This window comes from Patiria miniata, unplaced genomic scaffold (genome assembly GCF_015706575.1).
Source record: "Patiria miniata isolate m_02_andy unplaced genomic scaffold, ASM1570657v1 HiC_scaffold_13, whole genome shotgun sequence".
In the NCBI taxonomy this organism is placed as follows: Eukaryota; Metazoa; Echinodermata; class Asteroidea; order Valvatida; family Asterinidae; genus Patiria; species Patiria miniata.
The window spans coordinates 15245803-15268913 of NW_024037051.1; the positions used below are offsets into that span (position 1 = coordinate 15245803).

The 23111-nt window shown below is 40.1% G+C and overlaps 1 protein-coding gene and 1 long non-coding RNA gene across 3 annotated transcripts; both read left to right on the forward strand.

The window, feature by feature from the left end:
- Positions 1 to 2037: 2037 nt before the first annotated feature.
- LOC119721376 (proteasomal ATPase-associated factor 1-like) lies at positions 2038 to 9324 on the forward strand. 2 transcript variants are annotated; one of them, XM_038191437.1, is made up of 10 exons: positions 2038 to 2125; positions 2244 to 2284; positions 2940 to 3049; positions 3950 to 4039; positions 4159 to 4257; positions 5270 to 5420; positions 6533 to 6727; positions 7321 to 7412; positions 8066 to 8181; positions 9063 to 9324. In XM_038191437.1, the coding sequence occupies exons 1-10, from the start codon at positions 2079 to 2081 to the stop codon at positions 9307 to 9309; spliced, it is 1188 nt and encodes a 395-aa protein (XP_038047365.1). In that variant the 5' UTR covers positions 2038 to 2078; the 3' UTR covers positions 9310 to 9324. The 2 variants fall into 2 exon arrangements, with proteins under 2 accessions (XP_038047365.1, XP_038047366.1); XM_038191438.1 differs by lacking the exon at positions 7321 to 7412 and having other exon boundaries at positions 9063 to 9145.
- Positions 9325 to 19265: 9941 nt separating this feature from the next.
- Positions 19266 to 22951, forward strand: LOC119721378. The gene is made up of 3 exons (XR_005270180.1): positions 19266 to 19460; positions 20682 to 21669; positions 22891 to 22951. It is a non-coding gene; the product is annotated as an uncharacterized LOC119721378 (long non-coding RNA).
- The last annotated feature ends 160 nt before the right edge of the window (positions 22952 to 23111 follow it).

Genomic DNA, 23111 nt, shown 5'->3' on the forward strand with positions numbered 1-23111 from the left:
AACTACGTGTACACTTTACGGGAATTAAAAACATTGATTGATTTTGACAAACTATAGCTTGTTGGATAGCGGATGAATAGGCCAACAACCTGACTAATCGGCAAGGCTTCAGACTTGAAACTTGTGGAGTCAGCCCCAGACGTAGGTACATGATAACCCTAGTTTCGTTTTTGTGCAGTAAGTCCCATAGCAAGGGCTGTCAGCGCCAGCCGACATGGCTCTCATGTGTCGCGGTCTAAAGGTACCTGGATGGAATTTGACAAACTATAGCTTGTTGGATAGCGGATGAATAGGCCAACAAGCTGACAAATCGGCAAGGCTTCAGACTTCCCAGGACCCGTGGGAACTTGTCTGTGAACCAAGCGCTAGGGCGATCGTTTTTGCCGTTTCTCGGCTAACTTTGACAGAATTTTTGTTGTTAAAAAAATGAGTTTGACAGAAAATTTGACAGAATGGATTTTGTTTTGGAAGGTTTCAGCATATGGAGGTACAATGGTTTCAGGCAGAATTCTGCAAAAAATGGTTCTGACAGATAAACAGCTAATTTGAACCAAAAATCGTACATTTGTTTAAAAAGCTTCAATCCTTTCAAACAAACCCTTGCGTAATGGGAGAGGTTCTACTTCTAAATAGATCGATCTATCACTGGGAAACAGACTTTGTCGTGGCCGGATCCACGTACGTTTTGCCCGAAATTTACCTATGTTAATAATTTCATAACATCTTTATGCGACTATAAAATTAATCTGCATGTGATTTTAAGTGTTCATAGCGTATTTCCAGTAATGGGAATTTGGCAGATTTTTGATAAATCTGACCGATTTTTGATGTGCATTTAGCAGAATTTGGCTCTCTGACCTTACGGTCACCCTGGTCCGCACCGCGCCGCGTAGTGCAGTGAACGTGTGTGTACGTACTCTTTGGTACGTACGGATCTAGGGCCCTAGGCCTAGTATCATTTATACTATACTTTACTACTAGTCGAGAGAAGGGGCTCGACCTGAGCTGAGGAAAGTTCGTTTTCAGCCAATAGTCAAGCATGGATGTCAAGTTTGATGGCAAAAGAGCGTTGGTTACAGGAGCAGGAAAAGGTGTGATTATCGTTCAAACAAATGATTCTTAGGCATGTCAATCTATTCAATGCTCATCAGGATTTCCAATGGCAATAGACCGCTTGCAGATGCGTTCCATAATCGACGCGCGAAGGCGCGCGACGCCATGTTGTGGGACAAGCGTATATCTATCTATGCACATTTTGTCCCATAACATGGCGTCGCGCACCTTCGCGCGTCAATTATCGATCGCGTCTGCAAGCGGTCTATAGGCCTGTGAGTGTGTAGCCCCATAAATGTGGCCTATTTACTGGACTGCCTGTGTATTGTTGATGTACCCTAACGTGGCGCGGCCCCTAACGTGGCGCACTTTTATTTTTCGCCTGTAGCGCCTAGCTAGAGCAAAAGTTTTAACTGAAATTTAACAGAAAGTGACATTTCATCAAGTTCTTTACACTCCCGTTCATAAATCGCGAGTTTATTTACCCGTTACAAAGTTAAAAGAAAAAATTATTTTGGCGTGATTTTCCGATTTTATTTTCAAGTGCAAAGTGAACCCTTTGAAAATGCCCCGAAAAATAAGAAAATAATTTTCTGACAAACATTTGGCTGGGTTTGTAAGTAAAGATAATAATGATTTATCAGAATTTATCAAGTTTACAGAAATTCTTAAATGTTAATTTGGAATTTTCTGAGATTTATTCAAGTGCGCCACGTTAGGGAACACTCCGCCAATTTGTGCCCAATTTCCGGACGCGACCGTTTTTGCATTTCGGATTAAATTTTATGAAACCGAAATTGTACACAGAGGTTAAATAGCAAGCATTAAAAAGGTAAAAGTACCAGCATTTCACTGCATGAATTTGAGGTTTATCAACAAAGAGGTTTGCCAACACTACACGAGGAAAGTTGGATAAGCTTTGAAGTGCGCCACGTTAGGGAACACGACTATATATGGAGATCAATGGTTTAGCCACTGTTAAGTTGACATAGCGCCCTCATTCGCCAGACCTTTTTCATGTAAACATGGCAGCGCGCTTGATTTTGCAAAGTGACTGGAACGAATCGCTTTGGTAAGCCGAATTTCACGAAACTGTTTCTAACATAGTGAATTTTATTATTGCATGTTCAATAAGAATTATATTTAAACTGGTGGTGATATACATTCTGTCTCGATTTGCTCTTTTCCAGGCAAAACGAAGGCCAGGCGTGGGTGCTTTGCAAGACACTCGGTAAATTTGACAAGTCATTGCATCTTTTTCGTGAAAAAAAATGTCCCTTTAAATTCTGCATGTCATTTAAAAACAAAATGCACGGTGCAATTATTGTTAGTGTTGGATAAGATTTGCACTAATAATGTACTCATTTGTTTCACTGAAAATTTCACCTTTTCATTTTAATCGCAGTGAATTGCTAACAATCATGACTAATGAGTTTGAAATTGTTTTTTGTTTTGTTTTTGTTGTTGATAATTTCACCAAAAGAAGTGTATTTGACTGTGTCTCAGTGAACTGGTCCCTGATTGTTTTTGCTATAACACTGGTGCCAAAAACTATCTGGTACCAAATAGTGTCCGCTAATTAGCATAATGCAATCTGATTGGTCATGCATCTATGACGTCGCATTGTTTACAAATATAGTGTCCACGCTTAGTATGCATCCTACTGCATGCCTTGCTGTTGAGCTGTCAAGACATCGTACAGCTCTCTATTCACCTGAATTTGCTTTTTACAATCTGTTTAATGTTTTCCTTATTATCATCTGTGATTACTAATGATTCCCTAGTAGTTTAAACGTATATTTGTGCAAAATGTTGGCATTTTTTTCGTGTCAGTTCACCTGTTTGAAAACACCTAGATTTGAATATTTTTATAACATTTGTAACAGGTGAAGGCAGTACCAGCATTCAAGGAGAGTTGAAGTCTCAGGGATTGGATAACAAAGGAATCCCTCAAGTTGTTGCGTCGGAGGGATTCAGAGTTTTGGACATCACAAGGGTGAGACTGCAGTTAGTGTACGGGTAGTAATTGTTGTGATGACTTTCTTTTGCCAAAGTGTCCAGAAATCATCAAAATTGATACCAAGGATTTTGCAGTGTGCCATAGGATCTGAACACAGCATTGGGGTTTGGATGAGACAGGCGGCTTTGAAAGTCAACTATGTCTCAACTAAATATGGCCTATCAGGCCGTTGTTTGTCTCCGGATTCCTTGGCATGAAAGAAATGAGAATATTTCTATTCCCTCTGGATGGGATAGCAGTCCATCCCATGTTACTCCCCAGCTAATGCCGGTACCCATTTATACTCCTAGGTGGAGAGAGGCAAGTGCGGGTGAAGTGGCTTGCCCAAGGACACATGTGGCTAGCAGCAGAATTTGTAGCTGCAACCCCCTGATCACAAGTCAGAGGGCCCTTACCACATAACCACACTCCCCCAAAAAACAGTTTCAGAATAACAAATAATTTTTCCAGTTAAGGTAGATGTTATGTCAGTGCATTTGCTTTTTACCTCAATTTCAACAAGGCCAAGATAAATCAAGTGACTATTTTTTAACAACGACTGGCTGCGATTGTTATGAAACCTGATATAGCTATGCTTTCGCTCCAAGAGATTGATAAGCCAGCTGTGCCTACCAGTCACCTGCTTTTGTCTGTTGATGGAATTTGACTAGTCACAGTGCTTGCTTGAAATATGATCTGCCTGTTGGTGACTAGCCTGTGTAAAAAGCATGACAGGGGAACAGGATTGAATTTTTGACCGTCTGTGACTGATCAAATAAATGGAGGGTTCAACATGATGGATAAGATTTGTCTCAGAATTGAGGATTATGGCTTGAAAACAATCTTATAAGTTTTAAAAAAATCATAAATGGATCTGTTTTGTTTGTGTCGTTTCAGAGGACGATCACTATTTCCTATCCAGAGAAAGATTTGAAGGCCAAATTCCAAGCTGGCAGTGGTGCATTCAGGAATGTCCACACAAGGGGAGTAAGTAATTGAGCATTTCTCTTTAATTTGAGACATCCAACACAAATGTCCAACGCTCCATTAATATGCACACAATGTGTATTTAAATTTGGTTCTTTGTTCTGTGATTAATTTTGCAGATTATTAGTCTGGACATTTCGTCCGGTGGTGCGCTGGGCGTGTCCTCAGATTCCAACGATTCATTAAGAATATGGCAGACGTCGGACGGAACAGTGCGAGTGAGTAATGGACATATGATGCATTCTGTCTCAACCAGACTTTCTTCAGTTTTCTTTGTTTCAATCTACTAAAAATGAATGCAAATGTCTACTCCTGTATATTCCTGTAGAACAAAAGCATACACTTTTTTTTTTTTAATTGTGGTTTGCTCCATTTCATAAAAATAACATAGGGTGAAGTACATGTTATTGACTAGTAACTGAAAATTTCACGTAATTTACATACTCTGTTCCCAAGTTATGAATATTTTAATAAAAAGATCACAAAATTCAGCTGTCCGCCACTGATCATTTAGCGTTCTACGAACTGATGAATACCCATTAAATACAATGAATGAAAAATTGACGTTTTCCCACCACGAATGAACGAAAACACGCAGAGGAAAACAGACACAAATCACTATCAATATTTCAGAAAAAAAACCCCAAAACAGTTGACTTAATTGTTCCTCATATTCAAAACACAAAATCTGACAGTAAAATGAATGTTTGAGTCTTGACTCAAATGATTAAAATCTCATTTTTATTTGAATGCCTGGGTAAGTGGAGTGCCATGGCCTAGCGGTTAAGAGCACCGGACTCATGCTCTGGTGTTTCAAAGGCAACAGTGGCATGGGTTCGAGCCCGGGCCCGGACACTTGTGTCCTTAAGCAAGGCACTTAACCATTATTGCTTCGTCCTTCGGATGGGACGTTAAGCCAGAGGTCCCGTGTATTGTATCAAGCCCAACGCACGTAAAATAACCCAGTAACACTTATCGCTAAGAGAAGGGGTTTGCCCCGGTGTTTCTGGCCTCCTACTTATACTCCCTTGTGGAATTCCTTAGGAGAAGAACCAACCAAGTACCAACCAAGTAATCTCTGGTTGTCACTCAGCTCAATAGCTTTCAATGGCATTCCATGGACAGCTTTAAAAGTAGGTGCTTCATTGGTGTATCATTTAACATAATTATCGATTCAGGTCACTTTCCTTTTGACGCACTCTGTGTTGTATACAATGTTTCTGCTTGCAGAGAGAGCTGAAGGGTCATTTCAGCGAGGTCAGTACCTGTCGATTCTTCCCCTCCGGCGTGGTGGTGCTGACCGGTGGTCTGGACAGACAGGTCAAGGTGTGGTCAGTAGAGGACGGCAGCTGCCCGGTCACTCTGAAGGGTCACACGGGAGGTGAGTAACCGTTCCTTGATTGCTTGGTGAGACATCTGAAGTGGTAAGCAGGTGTCCCAGTTTCGAGTCCCTCCCAAGTCACTCTGCAAACTTTTTTTTGTGATCTCTCAGAAATCACTGATCAAAGAGTGCTTTGTCTCTTACCCTGCAAGACACAACACAGTACATCGGATTAGAAAATAAACCTTTTCACACTAGACTAATCTCGGGGTAGACGCTGGGTTGACGTAGGGTTGAAAACATGCAGCATTTCACACTTGAAACTTTCCCACCCCTACGTCAACCCTGAGATTGATTTCGCTCTGGGTGGAACTGAACCCTGCTCCAGACCAGGGTGGAGATTTTCAACCCGGGTTGAAAATCTCACCAGGGTTCAAAACAGTAGGGACCGAGCGAAATAACCTCGGTTTGCATGAAACAAGTGTGAAACAATGCGGGTTTGAACCTGGGTTTGAAAGATCAAAAACTCAACCCAGGGTGCGGCACTTTGTTCGCCCAGGCTTGAGTTCAACCCGGGTCGAGAGACTCTAGTGTGAAAAAGCCTAAAGTCAGTTGGACCTTGCTGCACTGAGCCATCAACACCAGTACATGAACGGCCAATTTTGAAACAATGAGAGCTGAGTCCCATTGAACAATGCCACAGTTGTATCCTGCTGCATTCGGTGACCACAGACTCTGAGGTAGTTTTGCCTTGTGATTTATCGTTTTGACAAGTGCTGCATGTTGCTGGGTTCGGCAGGGTTTCTAGCCAGAATACCCTAGAGGTTAGCATTAAGAAATTATAACATCTACCGGTATGAAGGGTAAAACTCAATATTAACTACAATAACCTGATGTATAAGCGGTGTAGCCCTCGCAGTGCCCATTTCAATTTTGGAGATAACTAAGAAGAAGCGAAGCAATTGCAGTAATGTGTCCTGCCGAAGGACACAACCAAATGTACCATTCGTTTATAGTCTAGTGCCCCCATTCTTTTGCCAAAGTGTTTTTATCCCTTGGCACTGAGGGTAAAATGTCATGGAAGTAGATGTACATCAGTGAAGGGCAAAAATTCCTAAGATATTTAAATTTTCATTTTAGCATTGTAAATTATTTGTGAATCCAACCCGTAGGCGTATCCTGCATGGCCATTGTGGATAAAGGCCGAAATATTGTCACTGGTTCCCGTGATGGCACAGCCAGGCTATGGAACTGCGGCAACTCCAAGTGCCTGGCGACCGTTCACAGCATCAAGGGTTTTATCAACGCATGCGCCATCGGCGAGGTCCATGAGTCCGTCGACCTCGGAACTCCAGGAAAACCACCAGGTGAGGCAAAGATAATACAGACAGATTTTCTTTGCTCATTATGAGGTTGGAACTGGCGAGTTTCATAAGAAAATTGTCTTTATACTCTCTGCACGTATGACTTCTGACAAATACCCACTTAAGCACTTCGCACTGGGATTATTTTTGCCAAAAATTTTGATTTTTGCAAAAGGCAAAATTGTCCAGCCAACTTCTGATATACAGCCAAATACAAAAAACTGATTCGCAAGAGTCATTTCAACAGTATTTGTACGTTATTTCTTGCCGAAACCTCATATGTTCAGTACTCCGGGTGTGCCCTGGAGAGTAATTGTACAACAATAGGCAGTGCAAAATGGCCATTGACAAATGAGGAAATTGTTGTCATAAGAAATTTTCCCATTTTTTTCATCTTCAAAATGTAGCAGTTTTACATTCTTAGCTAATCTCAACTTCAGCAAATAAAACAGAGAATGGTTTTATTAGGCTTTATGCAGACTGAGGCTGCTTGCTTTGACTGTGCATGGTCATGGGCAACGAAATTTGATCTTTAAATGTTCAAATGTTGTTAATATCTGAATAGAAACAATTACCGTTTTCTTTTTAAATCATAGCGGAGGAAGAGTGTGGTACAGCAGGGAAGATGTTGCTATTAGCAACCGAGGGAGGCGAGCTGATTGGTGTAGGGCTACATAGCAGGAAAAAGGTGGGCAGCAATATGGGGACGAAAACTATATAAAAATTGTTCCGGAACAGAAGTTATCTCTCTCTGTGAAACCAATCAAGAGGTAATCGTAAGCCGAGTGCAAAACATTCAGAGGGGTCTGGTGTTTAGCAAGATTGGACTACAACTTGTTTTTGTCTATTATCCTCGGGAATTATAGGTAATATACAACATTTGTAAACATCAACAGCAACAAAACTACCAAATGATTATGAAATACCTCACTTGACTGCAAGTGAGTAATAGTCTAGAGCATCCTGTGAAATCATGGCACCTGGTGTGCTGTCATTTTCAAGAAAAGAGGAATTTTTGTATCAATTTCCAATGATGAACAGCTGGAAAAAGTGCCTTTTTTTCCAAACACTGCCCCAAATTTACCAAATTCGGTTAGTCTACATGTTGTTTGCAATCGGTTTCACATCCGTGAACGGGTGCAAGCCAGCTAGTCTGGTTCCCTGACCTGACAATTCCCAACATCTATAAATTGCAGCGTTTTGTCTGAAGTAGGGTCAGGGAACCAGACTTAACAACAACAGCATTTTGTTTCCTTGGTTTTTCTAGCATCTATGAACACAAAACTTTAAAACAACAGCGGTCGATGGTTACATTTGAAATCCTTTTTGTACTTTTCCCAGATTTTCCAAGTCGAGGGTTCGGCTGCCTTCAACTGCTGCGCGTTCCTGTCCAACGACTCGGTGGTTGCCGGGAGCCAAGATGGATCTATTCACATCTTAGATGTTAGAAATCACAGGTGGGCTGTTGAAAATCCTTTGTCATTATTTTTTGTTTGAAAAACCGTATCCTCTCTGAGTGGTACCCGTTTGCTATTTCTCCAGTTTGCAGCATTGCTGATGTTGCTAGTATCGTGACTTTGGGCGCGATCCCTGGCTACATGGCATATACATGTTTATGGCTTCTGGCTAGCACCTCGTGAACAGAGACATTGACAAAATGGGCATGGGCCAGAATCGGGATGGATCGCTCAGTTGGTAGAGCACCGGAACGGCAATCCGGAGGACGGAGGTTCAAACCCTGCTCTAGTCAATCTCTTTGTTCAACTTTAAAAGTGTTTTCCCTTGAAGATATTTCCTCCACATCCTGATAATGATATGAAGCATAAACTTTCTCCTTCCTGTTGTGAAAAACTCCTGAACAAAGTACAGTGTTAGTTATCCTACGAGCGCGAGTGGAACAAATAATTATGAAGTGTGTCTGTGTCAAATATGCCACGAGGTCAAAGATGGGACATAGTATAAGATAAGGTCATACGCTGTGATCACATTTAAGCTGCTAACTGATTAGGTGTGCGTGCATCAGAAAAATGTGCTCGTCTTAAGATTGTATACGATAAGCACCTTGCAGTATAAACCAGTATGAACCAGTATGAACCAGTATGAACCAGTATGAACCAGTATGAACCAGTATGAACCAGTATGAACCAGTATGAACCAGTATGAACCAGTATGAACCATGCAATACAGGATAATACAACACCGTCGTTTCTATGGATCGACCAATCAGGATCAAGTTCAAGTTTGCTTGAAAATAAAACTATTCGCCTTCTCTATGATTTTCTAAGTTTTGTATTTTGTAAGTTGTACATAATTTTCTTGTCTGTTTAAATTTTAACAGCCAACCTGCCAAAGTTGTACAAAAGACGTCCTCTCCCATCCTGTGCATTCAAGCTCACAAGAACGGCTTCATAGCAGGGACAGGTAAGTCAGTCTATACAATTTTTGGATGTTGCTGTGCCGTACTATTGGTGTGTTCAAATAGCTGTTCGGGTAAAGGCAGCCACGACAGCCAGGCTAATCGAACGCTCAGCCATGAACCATCACAATCCCTGTGTGATGTCTCAAGTCGTGGCCGTAGCCACTGACAACACCCGTTTCTGGGTCTTAGTTTGAGATTAACTGCTTTTCAGTCAATTTTACAAAGCCTAAAAATAGTTGGGCTGGAATTATAGCCTTTAAAATCGCAATGAACTTCTTTAGACTTCAAATAAAGTTGATTTGGGGGTCCACTTGAGATTTCCGCTGCCCGGCCGCCATGTTTAGCCAATTCTTGGAATGAACAACGCATGCCTGTGACGTATTTCCACCATCGACTCTGTTCCACGAGCAAGATCTGCGGTGGCTGACTCAGGTGAGCCCTGAGAATGACTCGGAGCTAAAGGAACGGCACGGGGCTCACCCGAGTCGATCAAAACGAACGCACCCTACATAAAGTACTACGGAGTACGGAGCAAAATTCAGGCAGTGGCCACATCTCACACATTTCTGTGTGGCTGTGGCTACTGTCACTGATACATTGGTCAAGTTCGCGCAAGGACATAGTTGACCAATGGTTAACTAATGTTTGCCCGAACTCTGTCTAGTCGACGGTGGTTGACTACGCTAGTCGACTATTTGGAACCAGCCTACTGGGGTTGGTTGCTTTGCTGGTAACCAATAGCCGCGCGCATTCATAATGCTAGCAGAGAGCCAGGATCCAGAAGTTTTGCGATGACATTTTGACCAGCATTTGACTAGAGACGTTCGCATGTTGCTATTAGTGCGCAGGCGTAAGATACGTCACAAATCAACCACTAGTCGACTAATGGTCCTTGCCCGAACTTGGCCATTATTGTCACTCATCATAACCGTAGACCGAAATGTCTGATTCTGACGAGGCCATATCCCTCATCTGTGTAATTTGTTGATATTTATTCTTGTATAGGTTTTGCAAATAAATAGTTGTTTTCAACAGCATTTTAGACGCTATTACATTTTGACATTTTTTATAATAACTGTATAATAACTGTGTAATTTGTTTTCCCCAACAAATTACAAGTTCCATTCATAAAACATACCAGCAGATTGAAACAGCGCCCTCAATAAACTTTTTTGATATCTTATGTACAGGATTGGTTGGTTTACATGGAAATAATTGAAAAGTTGAACATGGAGATATTGACCATAGATAAACAGTAAACCGCTCATCAGTTAACTCCCCATAACTTTACAGTGATTCCTTGTGTCCAATCCATCAATATTTATTTCTTTATCTTATTATTGACACGTTTTCTTCCTGACGTAGATAATTTCCTTTATTTCAATAACAGTGTCCATAAAATACGCAACCTCAATCCCTGAGCCTTTGTAATGTTCATCCCCTCCAGATTTTTTATTCTGGAGAGCCCCTGTATTCATGAAATTGAACACACACAACTCCTATAACCGACAGTATTATCAACCAGAATATCATTTTTGACAGTAACAAAACAATTTCTAGATATTGTTTTCCTGCCATTTGCCCAATATTATCCGTGGCTCCGTCAGACTTGTCATTTTTCATTCTACGGACTCTCCCTTCCATCCCAGCAAATTTGTGTTTTGACAGTTTACCTTTCCCTCCCCCAAATATCCAATTCTTTCTGTTCAATCAAAACCAATTTATACAGTTTTGTTCCCTTTTCCCTTTGTCCATGTATCCCTCCTTCCCAGTCATTCGACCTTGAAACTGTCATTTTTTGATAAAGCACCGGCGCATTCCTAGTCATGTTTCATTATTGAGTCTGATTCCCCCTGGCATATTTTCTTTCTCATTTTACAAAAGGAGAAGAAAGAAAAAACGGGGGAATGAACAAAATTGATCGTTGGCCTTCACAGCCGTCAATCGCTAGTATGATTTCATTCCCCCCCCCCCAAATGCATGTAGCTTTCATGTCTCCTATTAGAGTGAAACATGTAGTTCAATGCTGCGGTCTGTGAAATTCAGGCTATGAAATTCACCAATCTTGGTGGTTATTTGAATGCCATGGCAACAGTAATGATTACAAAATTTGCAATTTTGTTTTTCCCGTCGTAGACTTCTTTTGTCATACATATACTTGACTGCCAATGGTGGAGCGAAATGATTCGTGTATAATTGGAATATGACATTCGGTTCATGCATGTAGTGTGTTTAGATACACATCAGGGCCCAATTTTATGATGCTGCTTGAATGGCCATGTAATGAATTTTTTGTTTTTTTAATGCAATATTTGAAATGTACCTTTTTGTTCCATTAAACGCTACTTTTTTATCCTCATATTGCCACTTTAAGGTCGTTTTGGTGCCCTTGTGGTTCGTGTGCTTATGCAAATTTCCGTATTCGTGAACAAAACTGTGATGCCATTCAAGGCAGAAACTTTAGTTTCACAACTGCTTCGGCATAAAATGTATCAATTTCCAACGATGGTCAGCCGACCATCGTTGGAAAAAAATATACTGTTTTCAAATACTGCCCCCAATTTACCACATTGAATTAGTCCACGTTTTGTTCGTAATCGGTTACACATCCATGAACGGATGCAAGCCATCTAGTCTGGTTCCCTGACCTGACAATTCCCATAAATTGCTCCGTTTCGTCTGAAGTAGGGTCAGGGAACCAGATTTTTTTCCAGCATCCGTGAACACAAAGACTTTAAACAGGGCAATGTAACAACAGTTACTATAAAATCCATCAAACTCTCAAATCTAACCCCTAAATCAAGCAAACGTTGTACAATATTCCCCTTAAGAGACTCACAGATTTGGACCAGCAAAGTTTTACAATGACTTGACTTTCCCCAAGAATGACTTCGAACCAAAACAAGAAGAAGAAAAGATCTCCAAATTAATACAGAATTGCTCTTCTGTTTAATAAAAGGTTGTAATTTTCACCGGTTTTGTGGAACACTGTGTTCGCATGGCCTTTTCTACAATAGTGATTTCCTTGAGGAAATTGTAGAACTATCACCGTGATTGCTCTATTCTTGTCGCTGTATTTGAGACTGTCCATGGTCCCTTGTTCCCGCTAACCTTGGACGAAAACATCCAATAAATTGAGCCGTTTTAAGAAAAAATAAAATCATCAAGGTTCCTTTGAGAAAAAGAAAGAAAGGAAAAAGCCCTTTTGAAAATCCGACTGAATTAAATTTCTCATTGTTATCCTCCGTAGGGACAGTTTGTGATCTTTTTCACCAAAAAAAATCAAAATAAATCAAATATTTCTGGACTGAAAGAAATGAAGAAAAAAAAATAGAAAGGAAGAAACAATGAAGATATAATCAAGAAGGCAAAGAAGAAAGTTCAAACTTCTTACAAACAGGGCAACGAGATTGAATTATTGAGCTCTTTTCAGAATTCTTCCACTTAAGGTTAACGGAAACGAGCCTATGTCTGAACATTTTTACAAATTCCATACTCGTTTAAATCTTGCTTCACCTTGAATTTGTCTGTTCTTGTTCTCTGATCAAAATGCATATTGATTTCCATATATTTATTCAGTTATCTTTAAAAAAAAATTATATAAGGCCAAAAAAAAAGTCTCCGTTCTCTGGTATGCGCGCACGTCGCGGTAACCATGCGCGTCGGCAAAATTAAAAAGTTTTTTTTCACTGAAAGATGTGTCTCAGAACCGCCAAACTCACTGGTTTGACTGGAATACTGCTGCTGCACAATTTTAACGTGTTTTTAGATGGGGTTACGATCGAGAGTAAGCTTTATGTGGCCTCTCTGGACTCCCATATATTTGCACTTAGTTTAGTCGGGCACCATTTGCAGTCATCAGCCGACATTTGAAGAAAAAAAAAAACCGTAAAAAAAAAAAAATCTGTGTCGCCGCACCACTTTTTGGGCAAGCAACATGCCAGAAACAAGAGACTTTTTTTATTTTGCCTAAAAGAAATTTTACAAAGAGATGCGAGTTTGTAAAAAGTCAAGGATGCATCAAAAGCCTTTTAATAATTTATAGCTCTACAGTTCTATTTCAAGGCCAAAGACATATTTTTTTGTGGAAAAACCAAATTGGTTTGTCATAATTATAGTTGGAAATTATCTCCTTGTAATGCCCCGAAACATCTGGCTGCGCATATCATTTACACAATTTACCCGTCCTAGCTATAATCCTGTCGGATTTAGGTTTCGTACAGACGGGGAAACAGAATCCCGGCTTAGTAATGTTCCAAGGTTTTAAGTGATTCGTTTTTCTGATGCGCATAATTCGTGTAAACAATACTTGTAACATGTGTGCTGTGCATACAACATTTGCATACACGATGTGTCTGGCGAGTTCATTGAAGCATAACTTGTTCTTTTTTATTTGCTGGTCTACGGTCCTTTTTGAACCTCACTGAATGACTTACTGACTGATTGACTGATTGTTACTTGTTCCTTAGACTTGCTTAACCCTAAACTCCCTAGACATTTTGCTAGGATGCAACCTCAATGCTGCAAACTCCTCCAACTGCCTCCATGTAAAAATGGCATACAGCCGCAAACCTCCAAAATCGGCTGTTATTTCTTGAATGTAGTCCTTGGAGGGGTGACCACTGCCTCAATCCTGCAAAATCCTCCAGCAATCACTGTCAGAGCCAGTGACATCCTGGAGCAGCGCGGAGGATTTCGAGTATTATCCAAAGTATTTTTTTTTAAAAGTAACTTTAGTATTTAGTTATTCTGGGTGCATCGCGGCACGGGAAAGGGATATTATTAGAGAAATATAAGTGTAATCTTAAGGCCTAAATTTATGCACGGCTAAGTATAAACAACACAAGGTCTGGCCTAAGACCTCAAAACAGTGCATCCTCCAAAATCAGCCGCACAATTTTGCCATACAGCCTCAATCCTGCAAAATCCTCCTTATTGCAAATTATTTTGGGGGTTAAAGGTAATATGCAATATTTGCGAAACATCAGAAAACAAAACTACCAAATTATGATGAAATACCTTACTGGACTGTAAGTGAATAACAGTCTCAACTCAAGCATCCTGTGAAATCATGGCACCTGGTGTACTGTCGTTTTCAAGAACATAAAGACACCAACAGGTCCTTAAAATATTAAATTGTTTGCGGACTTAAGGCCGGGTAAAAAAATAATGTAGTTTCTCGTCCTAGCTTTTTTAATAAACGAAAGAGGCCGGCACTTTTTTTTCCCCCCAAATTGGCGGATTTTCCTAGATGGCAGATTGATTCTTCCATTTTCTTGACTCTTTTGCTGATACAAAATTGCGTCCAAGGCCAAAAAAAAAAGTCTCGCGCGCGTCGCCGTAGCCATGCGCGTCGGCAAAATGAAAAAGGTTTTTTTTCAATGAAAGATGATGTCTCAAACCGCCAAACTCACTGGTTTGACTGGAATCCTGCTGCTGCACAATTTTAAAGTGTTTTTAGATGGGGTTATGATCGAGAATAAGCTTTATGTGGCCTCTCTGGACTCCCATATATTTGCACTTAGTTTAGTCGGGCACCATTTGCAGTCATCAGCCGACATTTGAAGAAGAAAAAAACTGTAAAAAAAAAAAAGCCGCGTCGCCGCACCACTTTTTGGGCAAGCTCCATACCAGAAACTGGAGACTTATTTTTTTGGGCCCAAAGCAGCCTTGCCCTTTTGTTCAATTTTGTTAGAAACAAATAAAATGACAATATACTGACCATATATTTACAAAATATATCAAATTTATGAATTTAAATTATTTTTTTGTACTTGGCCTAATCAATCATGCGTGTATTTTCCAATTTCTAAGTTCCAAAAGCAATTACTGACAAACTGGTAGTTTGAGAAAACCTGGTGTACATAAAGTGCCCCAAGGTTGATGAATAAAAAAAAAAAAAAAAAGAATCCCCCAAATTGCACAATTCTGTAAAAATGCCAGTTGTAAATTTTTACAACATAATGGAAAATATTTTCAGCCCCTACTCACCCACTCGATGTAAATATAGGCTGGAACCACGCCCAGCAGCATTGACTCTGCCAAACCAGGATCTGAAGAGAGTCTGGAGTGTGCCAGCAGAAAAAAAAAATATCAATAATTTTTTTTATTTATTCATTTCATCCCGGATGTGACAAAAAAGATGAGTAATTAGCCTATAAGTGGGGAGATTATTTTTTTTCTGTTTTTCCCCACATTGGTGCACTGAGGCGAAAATATAAGCCATGATATGACTGAATGCGTTGGGCATCCCCTTGGGATCAAACATTGGATCTTTGTCATTGTAATCAGTTCAGACAATTATATAAAGTGCATTAGTTTTATCCGACATTCTCGTGTTTCATGTGACAAGGATGTTTACAGCGTTGGGATAACACTGACATTGTTCAGACATTGTAACATCTGTTGCTTTACTCAATCTTTTGTCTGTTACTGTTCTTGAAATTGGATTCATTGTACAGGGCGAGTCAAAGAAAATGAAACCCAAATATTGGGACCATTGTTTAAGTGAAGTTCTGCATGTGTAGCACTTTCAAAATGTAGGATATGAAAGCCCAATCCATAAGCTTTCTTTTAGTACAAGAATCATTCAAATCACTCATGTACTTTTCAAGTTACGGAATTTTAAACACAACCGCCGCTTTAAGGTTCTGTCCACGGATCACAAAAAAGTTCAGGGTTCTTTCAGCAAAACGAAAACAAATCACAGGATGTGTGTGAATTGTTTTCGTTTTGCTGAAAGAACGCACACCTTTTTGGTGGTCCTTGGACAGAACTTTAAAACGGTGGTTGTGTTTAAAACTCTGTAACTTGAAAAGTACTATAAATGATTTGAATGATTCTTGTACAAAAAGAAAGTTTATGAATTGGGCTTTCATATCCTAGACTTTGAAAGTGTTACATGCAGATCTTCACTAAAACAATGGTCCCGACATTTGGGTTTCGTTTTTTTTTACTCGCCCTGTACAATGAATCCAATTTCATGAACTGTAACAGAAAAATGATTGAGTAAAGCAACAGATGTTACAATGTACTTTTTTTACTCACCCTGTACTATTTTTGAAAAGAAAAGGACTCCAATGTGAATGTTGTATTGGATGGCGTTTTCACACTTTATGTAACTAAACTCAATGTTGTACCCATGTGAATCTCTTGAGATTTTGACTGTTCACACTTCTAAAACTTGCCCATTCACAAACTCTATCTGTGGCACAGCTCACAGGCCCATTTTTCCCCCGAATCGCTTTCGTACAGTCATTTAGTGAGTGGAAAGATCAGGGGCTGTGCATCGGAACCGGGTACCCGAATACGAGACTGTTGATGTCTGTAACTGGTTCTAGATTATGGGATCGGGTACCCGTAACCAATGTACAAATTACTTAGTTACTTCTTGGACAATGAAAGAGTAAGGTTTTGAAGTCGACTGCGGGGAATTTCCAAAATGAAAACCAGACCACATGGTAAAACCAAACATATTTTGCATTACATGTATAAGGCTTGCAAAAGATGTAGTTTACATAGTTAAGCTATAAAGCTCACTGTTCACACTTGTATCTTGCTGTATTGGTGCCCCGACGCAGAAGTATCATCGTCCGGACCTTTGTAAACAATATCAACAAAAACTTCCGAGATTTGAATTTGGCATGTTTGGCTTTGGGTTTCTTTAACGGGGACCCATATTTTATTTTTTTTTCAATTGGGTACCCGTTCCTTTACTACCCGTAAATGCACACCTCTAGAAAGATCACACTGTGGTGAACTCAAGGTCATAAAAGATCTTGATTTCTAAGCACCAAAGAAAATGAAGGCTTAATTACTTCCCAGAAATTGTCCAATTTGACTGGCCATCGCAGCTGCAGCTCTTTCCTATCTGAACCCATTGTGACCCGTGAATCACAATAACAGCTGGACCTAGTAATATTTGTTAGTTTAGTCGAGCTTCAAAGATGCAGCTTGGAAACCATCAAATCTAAAGGTTCTAAACCTAGCTCACCGCCAACCCCAGTGGCAGTTCTAAAAAAGGGGGGGGGGTGTTAGGGGGACCACCCCCCCCCCCTTGTGCCACAAATAGGAAAATCATGAAGAAAAAAGTAGCACATGCCTGCTAGCCCGCTAACCCCCTCCCCCTCGACGGCCAAGTGCCCCCCCCCCCCATTGACGGTTATGTGTCCAACCCCCTCCAGCCAAAGTTAACGGTATATAGATGCACCCCTGAACCCATTCCCTTAAAGATGTACTGTCATCCAGATGTCACCAAAATTGAGTGTTTGTGTTTGTTAACTGTACGTGTATGGGTTGAGTCCAAAAAAACAAACACACAAACAAAACAAATGGCAGGACCAATTATGTTATGAAGTTCTGCATGTAGTACTTTCAAAATCTAGGATATGAAAGCCCAATTAATAAGCATTCTTTTAGTACAAGAATCATTCAAATCACTAATGTACTTTTCAAGTAACGAAATTTTGAAAACAAACACCATTTTAAAGTTGTGTCCACGGATCACAAAAAAGATAAGCGTTCTTTCAGCAAAGCGAAAACAATCAGGGATGTATGTGAATTGTTTAACTTTAAGAACACAGACCTTTTTTGTGATCCGTGGACAGAAGTTGCCTAACTTGAGAAGTACATGAGTGATTTGAATGATTCTTGTACTTAAAGAAAGCTTATTAATTGGGCTTTCATATATTAGATTTTAAAAGTGCTACATTGCAGAACTTCAATGAAAATAATGGTCCTGACGTTTGGGTTTCCTTTTTTTGACTCACCCTGTATGTATTTCGAAGAGCTACATGTAGGTCGCAGAAAATCCACACATTGAGTGTCCTACATATTCAGAGAAAATATTGAATAACCCATAGATGTGTAATGTTCATATCTGATGTGGCAGGGATTTTATTGCTATACCTTTGCATATTCCCAGCAGTGAATAAAACCATCAAATTTTAAGCTTAACTGTCAACATAAAACTTGGCGCCGCATAAAATCCATATTCAATTCACTATGTGATATGATGTCCCGCACTAGTTTCGGACTTAAAGGCACAACTGAGTTTCTAGAGCACGTGTGCTTTGAAAAGAGCCGTGTGTGGCAGGAATGCCAACTGTAGCTCCATCAGCTCGATTTTTGCCACCATGAATGCCTTTGACCCCCCTTTCCTTCGTCAATTTTAATTCGAGGTTTTCCCTTTTCTGTCCCCACAATTGAACCCCCACCTCCCCTCCTTCAAGTTTTCTGCTAAGATCACGGCCCTATTAGTCTGTCAAGTTGAATATCTCATCCGCAGCCCAGCTCGGGATGTATTGACCCCTATTTCGCTGACCCTGTTTTGGAGAGACCCTTTGTGACCTGTATTTCAACTCCAGTCTTGTTTCAGGCCCTGTTTGTTGGGCATTAATATTTTCCAGGTTTTTTTTTTTAAGAGAGGTACACGTAGTTATACATCCAACTTGTCAGGGTCGTTCAGACCATAGAGCTATCTTTGAAGATAGCTCTGGAGCTAGCTAGCTCCACGCAAAATGGTTGTTGTTTGGACGTAACATATCTCCTGAGCTAGCCAGGGCCAATTCTAGCCCCGAAAATTTGTGGGGCTAGGTTCAGTTTCAGGTCAGCGGGGCTTCATTTTACGACCTAGCTCCACCGTAATTTGCTGTTTGGACGCAACTGACCTAGGTCCACACCAAGGGCGTCAAACGCTTCTCAAAAGTGAGGGGGGGGGGCATACCTTCATCAAAACTAATGTGAGGGTGAAGTGCAAAGCCCTAATGGCTGATGATAGAGACATTCGAACACATCACCAACGACACATGGTGCTCATGCGAAGACGCCATTGCTCAGCTTTGTGCACATAAGTCGTGCATACCTCACGAGCAAACCAGTACGCACACGCAGTGTGCTCCGTCCTTGGGGCTCTCAAAAGTGGTTAAAAAAGTGCCCTCTCCTGTTGGCACACGGAGCCCATATGCGTACGAACCATGTACTACATAACCTTCAAGGACCGACACACAAAGGGAGAGCAACAGATCCTTTCAGTCCTCGGGAGTTGGGTCTTTTGTTGGAAACGGTCCTCTGTAGTAAGTTTGTGTGCTTAGTCTATGGTAGAGTGTTATATTACAGGTGTGACAGCTCATTTACATATTTCTCCTGCACAGCGCCCTCGCTTGACCCTTAAGGTAAAGCTCTCACTTAGCCAATTGTCTTGAGTGAGTCATTCCACCACTAGCTCTGTCACTGTTAACACCACACAGCTAGTGTCCTGCTTCCTTCTACACATGTTCTTAGTTAATGCCTCAAGATTTTGTGGATGACTCGACTGGGGTAAGAATTCATTTATATTGTTTTAATAGTTGTTCTTATTGCTGAAGTTCCTAAGTTTCTTTTTATTGAGACTTTGTGAACACTTTTTGATTAATTCTGAAGTTAGCTGGAGTATTCTTAAACTTTACTCTGATTACTGAATTTAAAGTGGATTCATTCATTGATGGTCTTTAGGAAGCCCAGATGCACTGTGTTGTTGTATTTATTATTGCATATTTAGGAAAGATCATCCTTTTGATGACTTTCTGTGTTTAGAGATATAATCTATTTCCATGGATTTGAAGGATTTAGATTTCCCTAACTTTGATTACATGTACATGTATATCCACCTTATTTCTTGTTCACATTTAGTTAACTTCTTGAGTACACAAAGTTCAAGAATAGATTTCCTTATTTTACTATATATTCCTCATCATCTATTTTCCACTTTTTTATGAACATATTCTTAGATTTATACTTAAGTGTATAAATTCATAGTTCCTTTGTCCTGTGTAGATGCCCATAGTGCAGTGTAGTATAGCCACTGTTTAGACCCTTAATCCCCTAAGTTGCTGCATATATAATGAGGTGCACACAGTTTCTTGGAAGACACCATACCTTAGTACAGGGAGGCAGGAAGTCTGCCAAGTATGTTTATTACCCTGCAGAGATTTCTTTTGTCCAGTGTTTATTGGAGCGTGTGACCTAAGATACCAGTAGTGTCTTATTAGACTGGCACACTAGTCCTTACGTTTATGTGATGCAGCATATATTACTCATATTTCTCTTTTTGTACTTAATTAAGCATGCCATCTGCATATTTGTTTAGCATTTATTTAGTTATGTTATTTCTCCATAGTCCTTTTTTTATGATATTAATTCATTTTTCCTAAGTTAGTTTCTTTATGGATCCTTAGGTTATAATGATGAGTGGACTGATTTAAGTCTATGGTTTGCTGAGTCCATAGTCATATATATTTAGAGGTCATTGCACATTTGCTTTAGTTATTTCCTATTTTGTCTTTGCAAGTTAAAGCATTCACATGCCTTGTATTAATTCATTTTGGAATTTAACTTGACTTTACGGTTAGAAGCAAATTGTGTTATCGAGTTCGATTTATCTCTTTTGATTGCATTAGATTCTCTGAGGATTATTATTGTTCTTTTTATAATTTACTTTGCTGGATTGGTATTTCCTAAAGCATTGTATTTATATGGAATTTCTATTTTGTATCTTTTCAGGGTTTGTTTTGTTTGTGTAAGATGCAGTTCACCATTAAATGAACCAGTCACAGTAAATGTACACCATCCTTGTCGTGTCACATTTTCCAGTGTCACATTTGGCGTCGTAGACAGGATGGTGTACTAATACTGCATCTACCCCCAGTCGAGGATGAGGCGAAACTAACGGCAGACAACTGACCCCGAGACGAGCTGCTACATTTATCAAGAATGGAGGGAATGGAGCAACTGCGGGCCGAGCTTGAGGCGATGAAGGTAGCTCTTCAGGCGGAGAAGGAGCAGAGAGTGCACCTGCTGCTTTTCACAAAGCGGGGGAGCACCAGCCCGAGGACCAAGCCCCTCAATCTTCAGATGTGCAAGATCCGGAGAGAGCACCCGCTGCTTTACACAAAACAGGGGAGCACCACCCTGACAATGTAGCCCCGCAACCCCCATCAGAAGTGGAAGATTCTTCACCGGAACCCACTACAGAGGAGGAGGTCCCACTTGCCAAAGCGGAGCAGTTGCGCCACACCAGCCGTGCTGGAGCGGGACAGCACTCCAATCCCCATCACCTCCCGAAGTCTGTCATCCAGTCGGAGACTCCAGCAATGCCTGTCCCTGCACCTGCGATAGACCCACGTGTACTAGCAGACATCAGCCGAACGCAGCTGCTGTTGGCACAGATGTTGGCCGGAGTCCAGCCAAGATGATTTTTTTTTTGTAAATAGTTAATTGTACTTTCTTTTTTTGTATTAATCTTTTATCTGTTTAGGTTGTCGGGACGCCAACCTTAGAGCAGGGGAGTATGTGACAGCTCATTTACATATTTCTCCTGCACAGCGCCCTCGCTTGACCCTTAAGGTAAAGCTCTCACTTAGCCAATTGTCTTGAGTGAGTCATTCCACCACTAGCTCTGTCACTGTTAACACCACACAGCTAGTGTCCTGCTTCCTTCTACACATGTTCTTAGTTAATGCCTCAAGATTTTGTGGATGACTCGACTGGGGTAAGAATTCATTTATATTGTTTTAATAGTTGTTCTTATTGCTGAAGTTCCTAAGTTTCTTTTTATTGAGACTTTGTGAACACTTTTTGATTAATTCTGAAGTTAGCTGGAGTATTCTTAAACTTTACTCTGATTACTGAATTTAAAGTGGATTCATTCATTGATGGTCTTTAGGAAGCCCAGATGCACTGTGTTGTTGTATTTATTATTGCATATTTAGGAAAGATCATCCTTTTGATGACTTTCTGTGTTTAGAGATATAATCTATTTCCATGGATTTGAAGGATTTAGATTTCCCTAACTTTGATTACATGTACATGTATATCCACCTTATTTCTTGTTCACATTTAGTTAACTTCTTGAGTACACAAAGTTCAAGAATAGATTTCCTTATTTTACTATATATTCCTCATCATCTATTTTCCACTTTTTTATGAACATATTCTTAGATTTATACTTAAGTGTATAAATTCATAGTTCCTTTGTCCTGTGTAGATGCCCATAGTGCAGTGTAGTATAGCCACTGTTTAGACCCTTAATCCCCTAAGTTGCTGCATATATAATGAGGTGCACACAGTTTCTTGGAAGACACCATACCTTAGTACAGGGAGGCAGGAAGTCTGCCAAGTATGTTTATTACCCTGCAGAGATTTCTTTTGTCCAGTGTTTATTGGAGCGTGTGACCTAAGATACCAGTAGTGTCTTATTAGACTGGCACACTAGTCCTTACGTTTATGTGATGCAGCATATATTACTCATATTTCTCTTTTTGTACTTAATTAAGCATGCCATCTGCATATTTGTTTAGCATTTATTTAGTTATGTTATTTCTCCATAGTCCTTTTTTTATGATATTAATTCATTTTTCCTAAGTTAGTTTCTTTATGGATCCTTAGGTTATAATGATGAGTGGACTGATTTAAGTCTATGGTTTGCTGAGTCCATAGTCATATATATTTAGAGGTCATTGCACATTTGCTTTAGTTATTTCCTATTTTGTCTTTGCAAGTTAAAGCATTCACATGCCTTGTATTAATTCATTTTGGAATTTAACTTGACTTTACGGTTAGAAGCAAATTGTGTTATCGAGTTCGATTTATCTCTTTTGATTGCATTAGATTCTCTGAGGATTATTATTGTTCTTTTTATAATTTACTTTGCTGGATTGGTATTTCCTAAAGCATTGTATTTATATGGAATTTCTATTTTGTATCTTTTCAGGGTTTGTTTTGTTTGTGTAAGATGCAGTTCACCATTAAATGAACCAGTCACAGTAAATGTACACCATCCTTGTCGTGTCACATTTTCCAGTGTCACACAGGGACTAAGGGAAACACAAAGCATTGTCCTCGAGAGTATAGTAAAACAAGAGTTGGTGCGCACACAGTGTGTTATCCTTCTTCGGCTCTCAAAAGTACTATCTACGGTTTGTGCGGGGAGTT

Coding starts and splice junctions, on each gene's coding strand:
- LOC119721376 (XM_038191437.1), top strand. CDS start 2,079: ATGGCAGCGCGCTTGATTTTGCAAAGTGACTGGAACGAATCGCTTTG. Junction 4,258..5,269: donor CGTCGGACGGAACAGTGCGA/GTGAGTAATGGA, acceptor TTCTGCTTGCAG/AGAGAGCTGAAGGGTCATTT. Junction 6,728..7,320: donor AACTCCAGGAAAACCACCAG/GTGAGGCAAAGA, acceptor TTTAAATCATAG/CGGAGGAAGAGTGTGGTACA.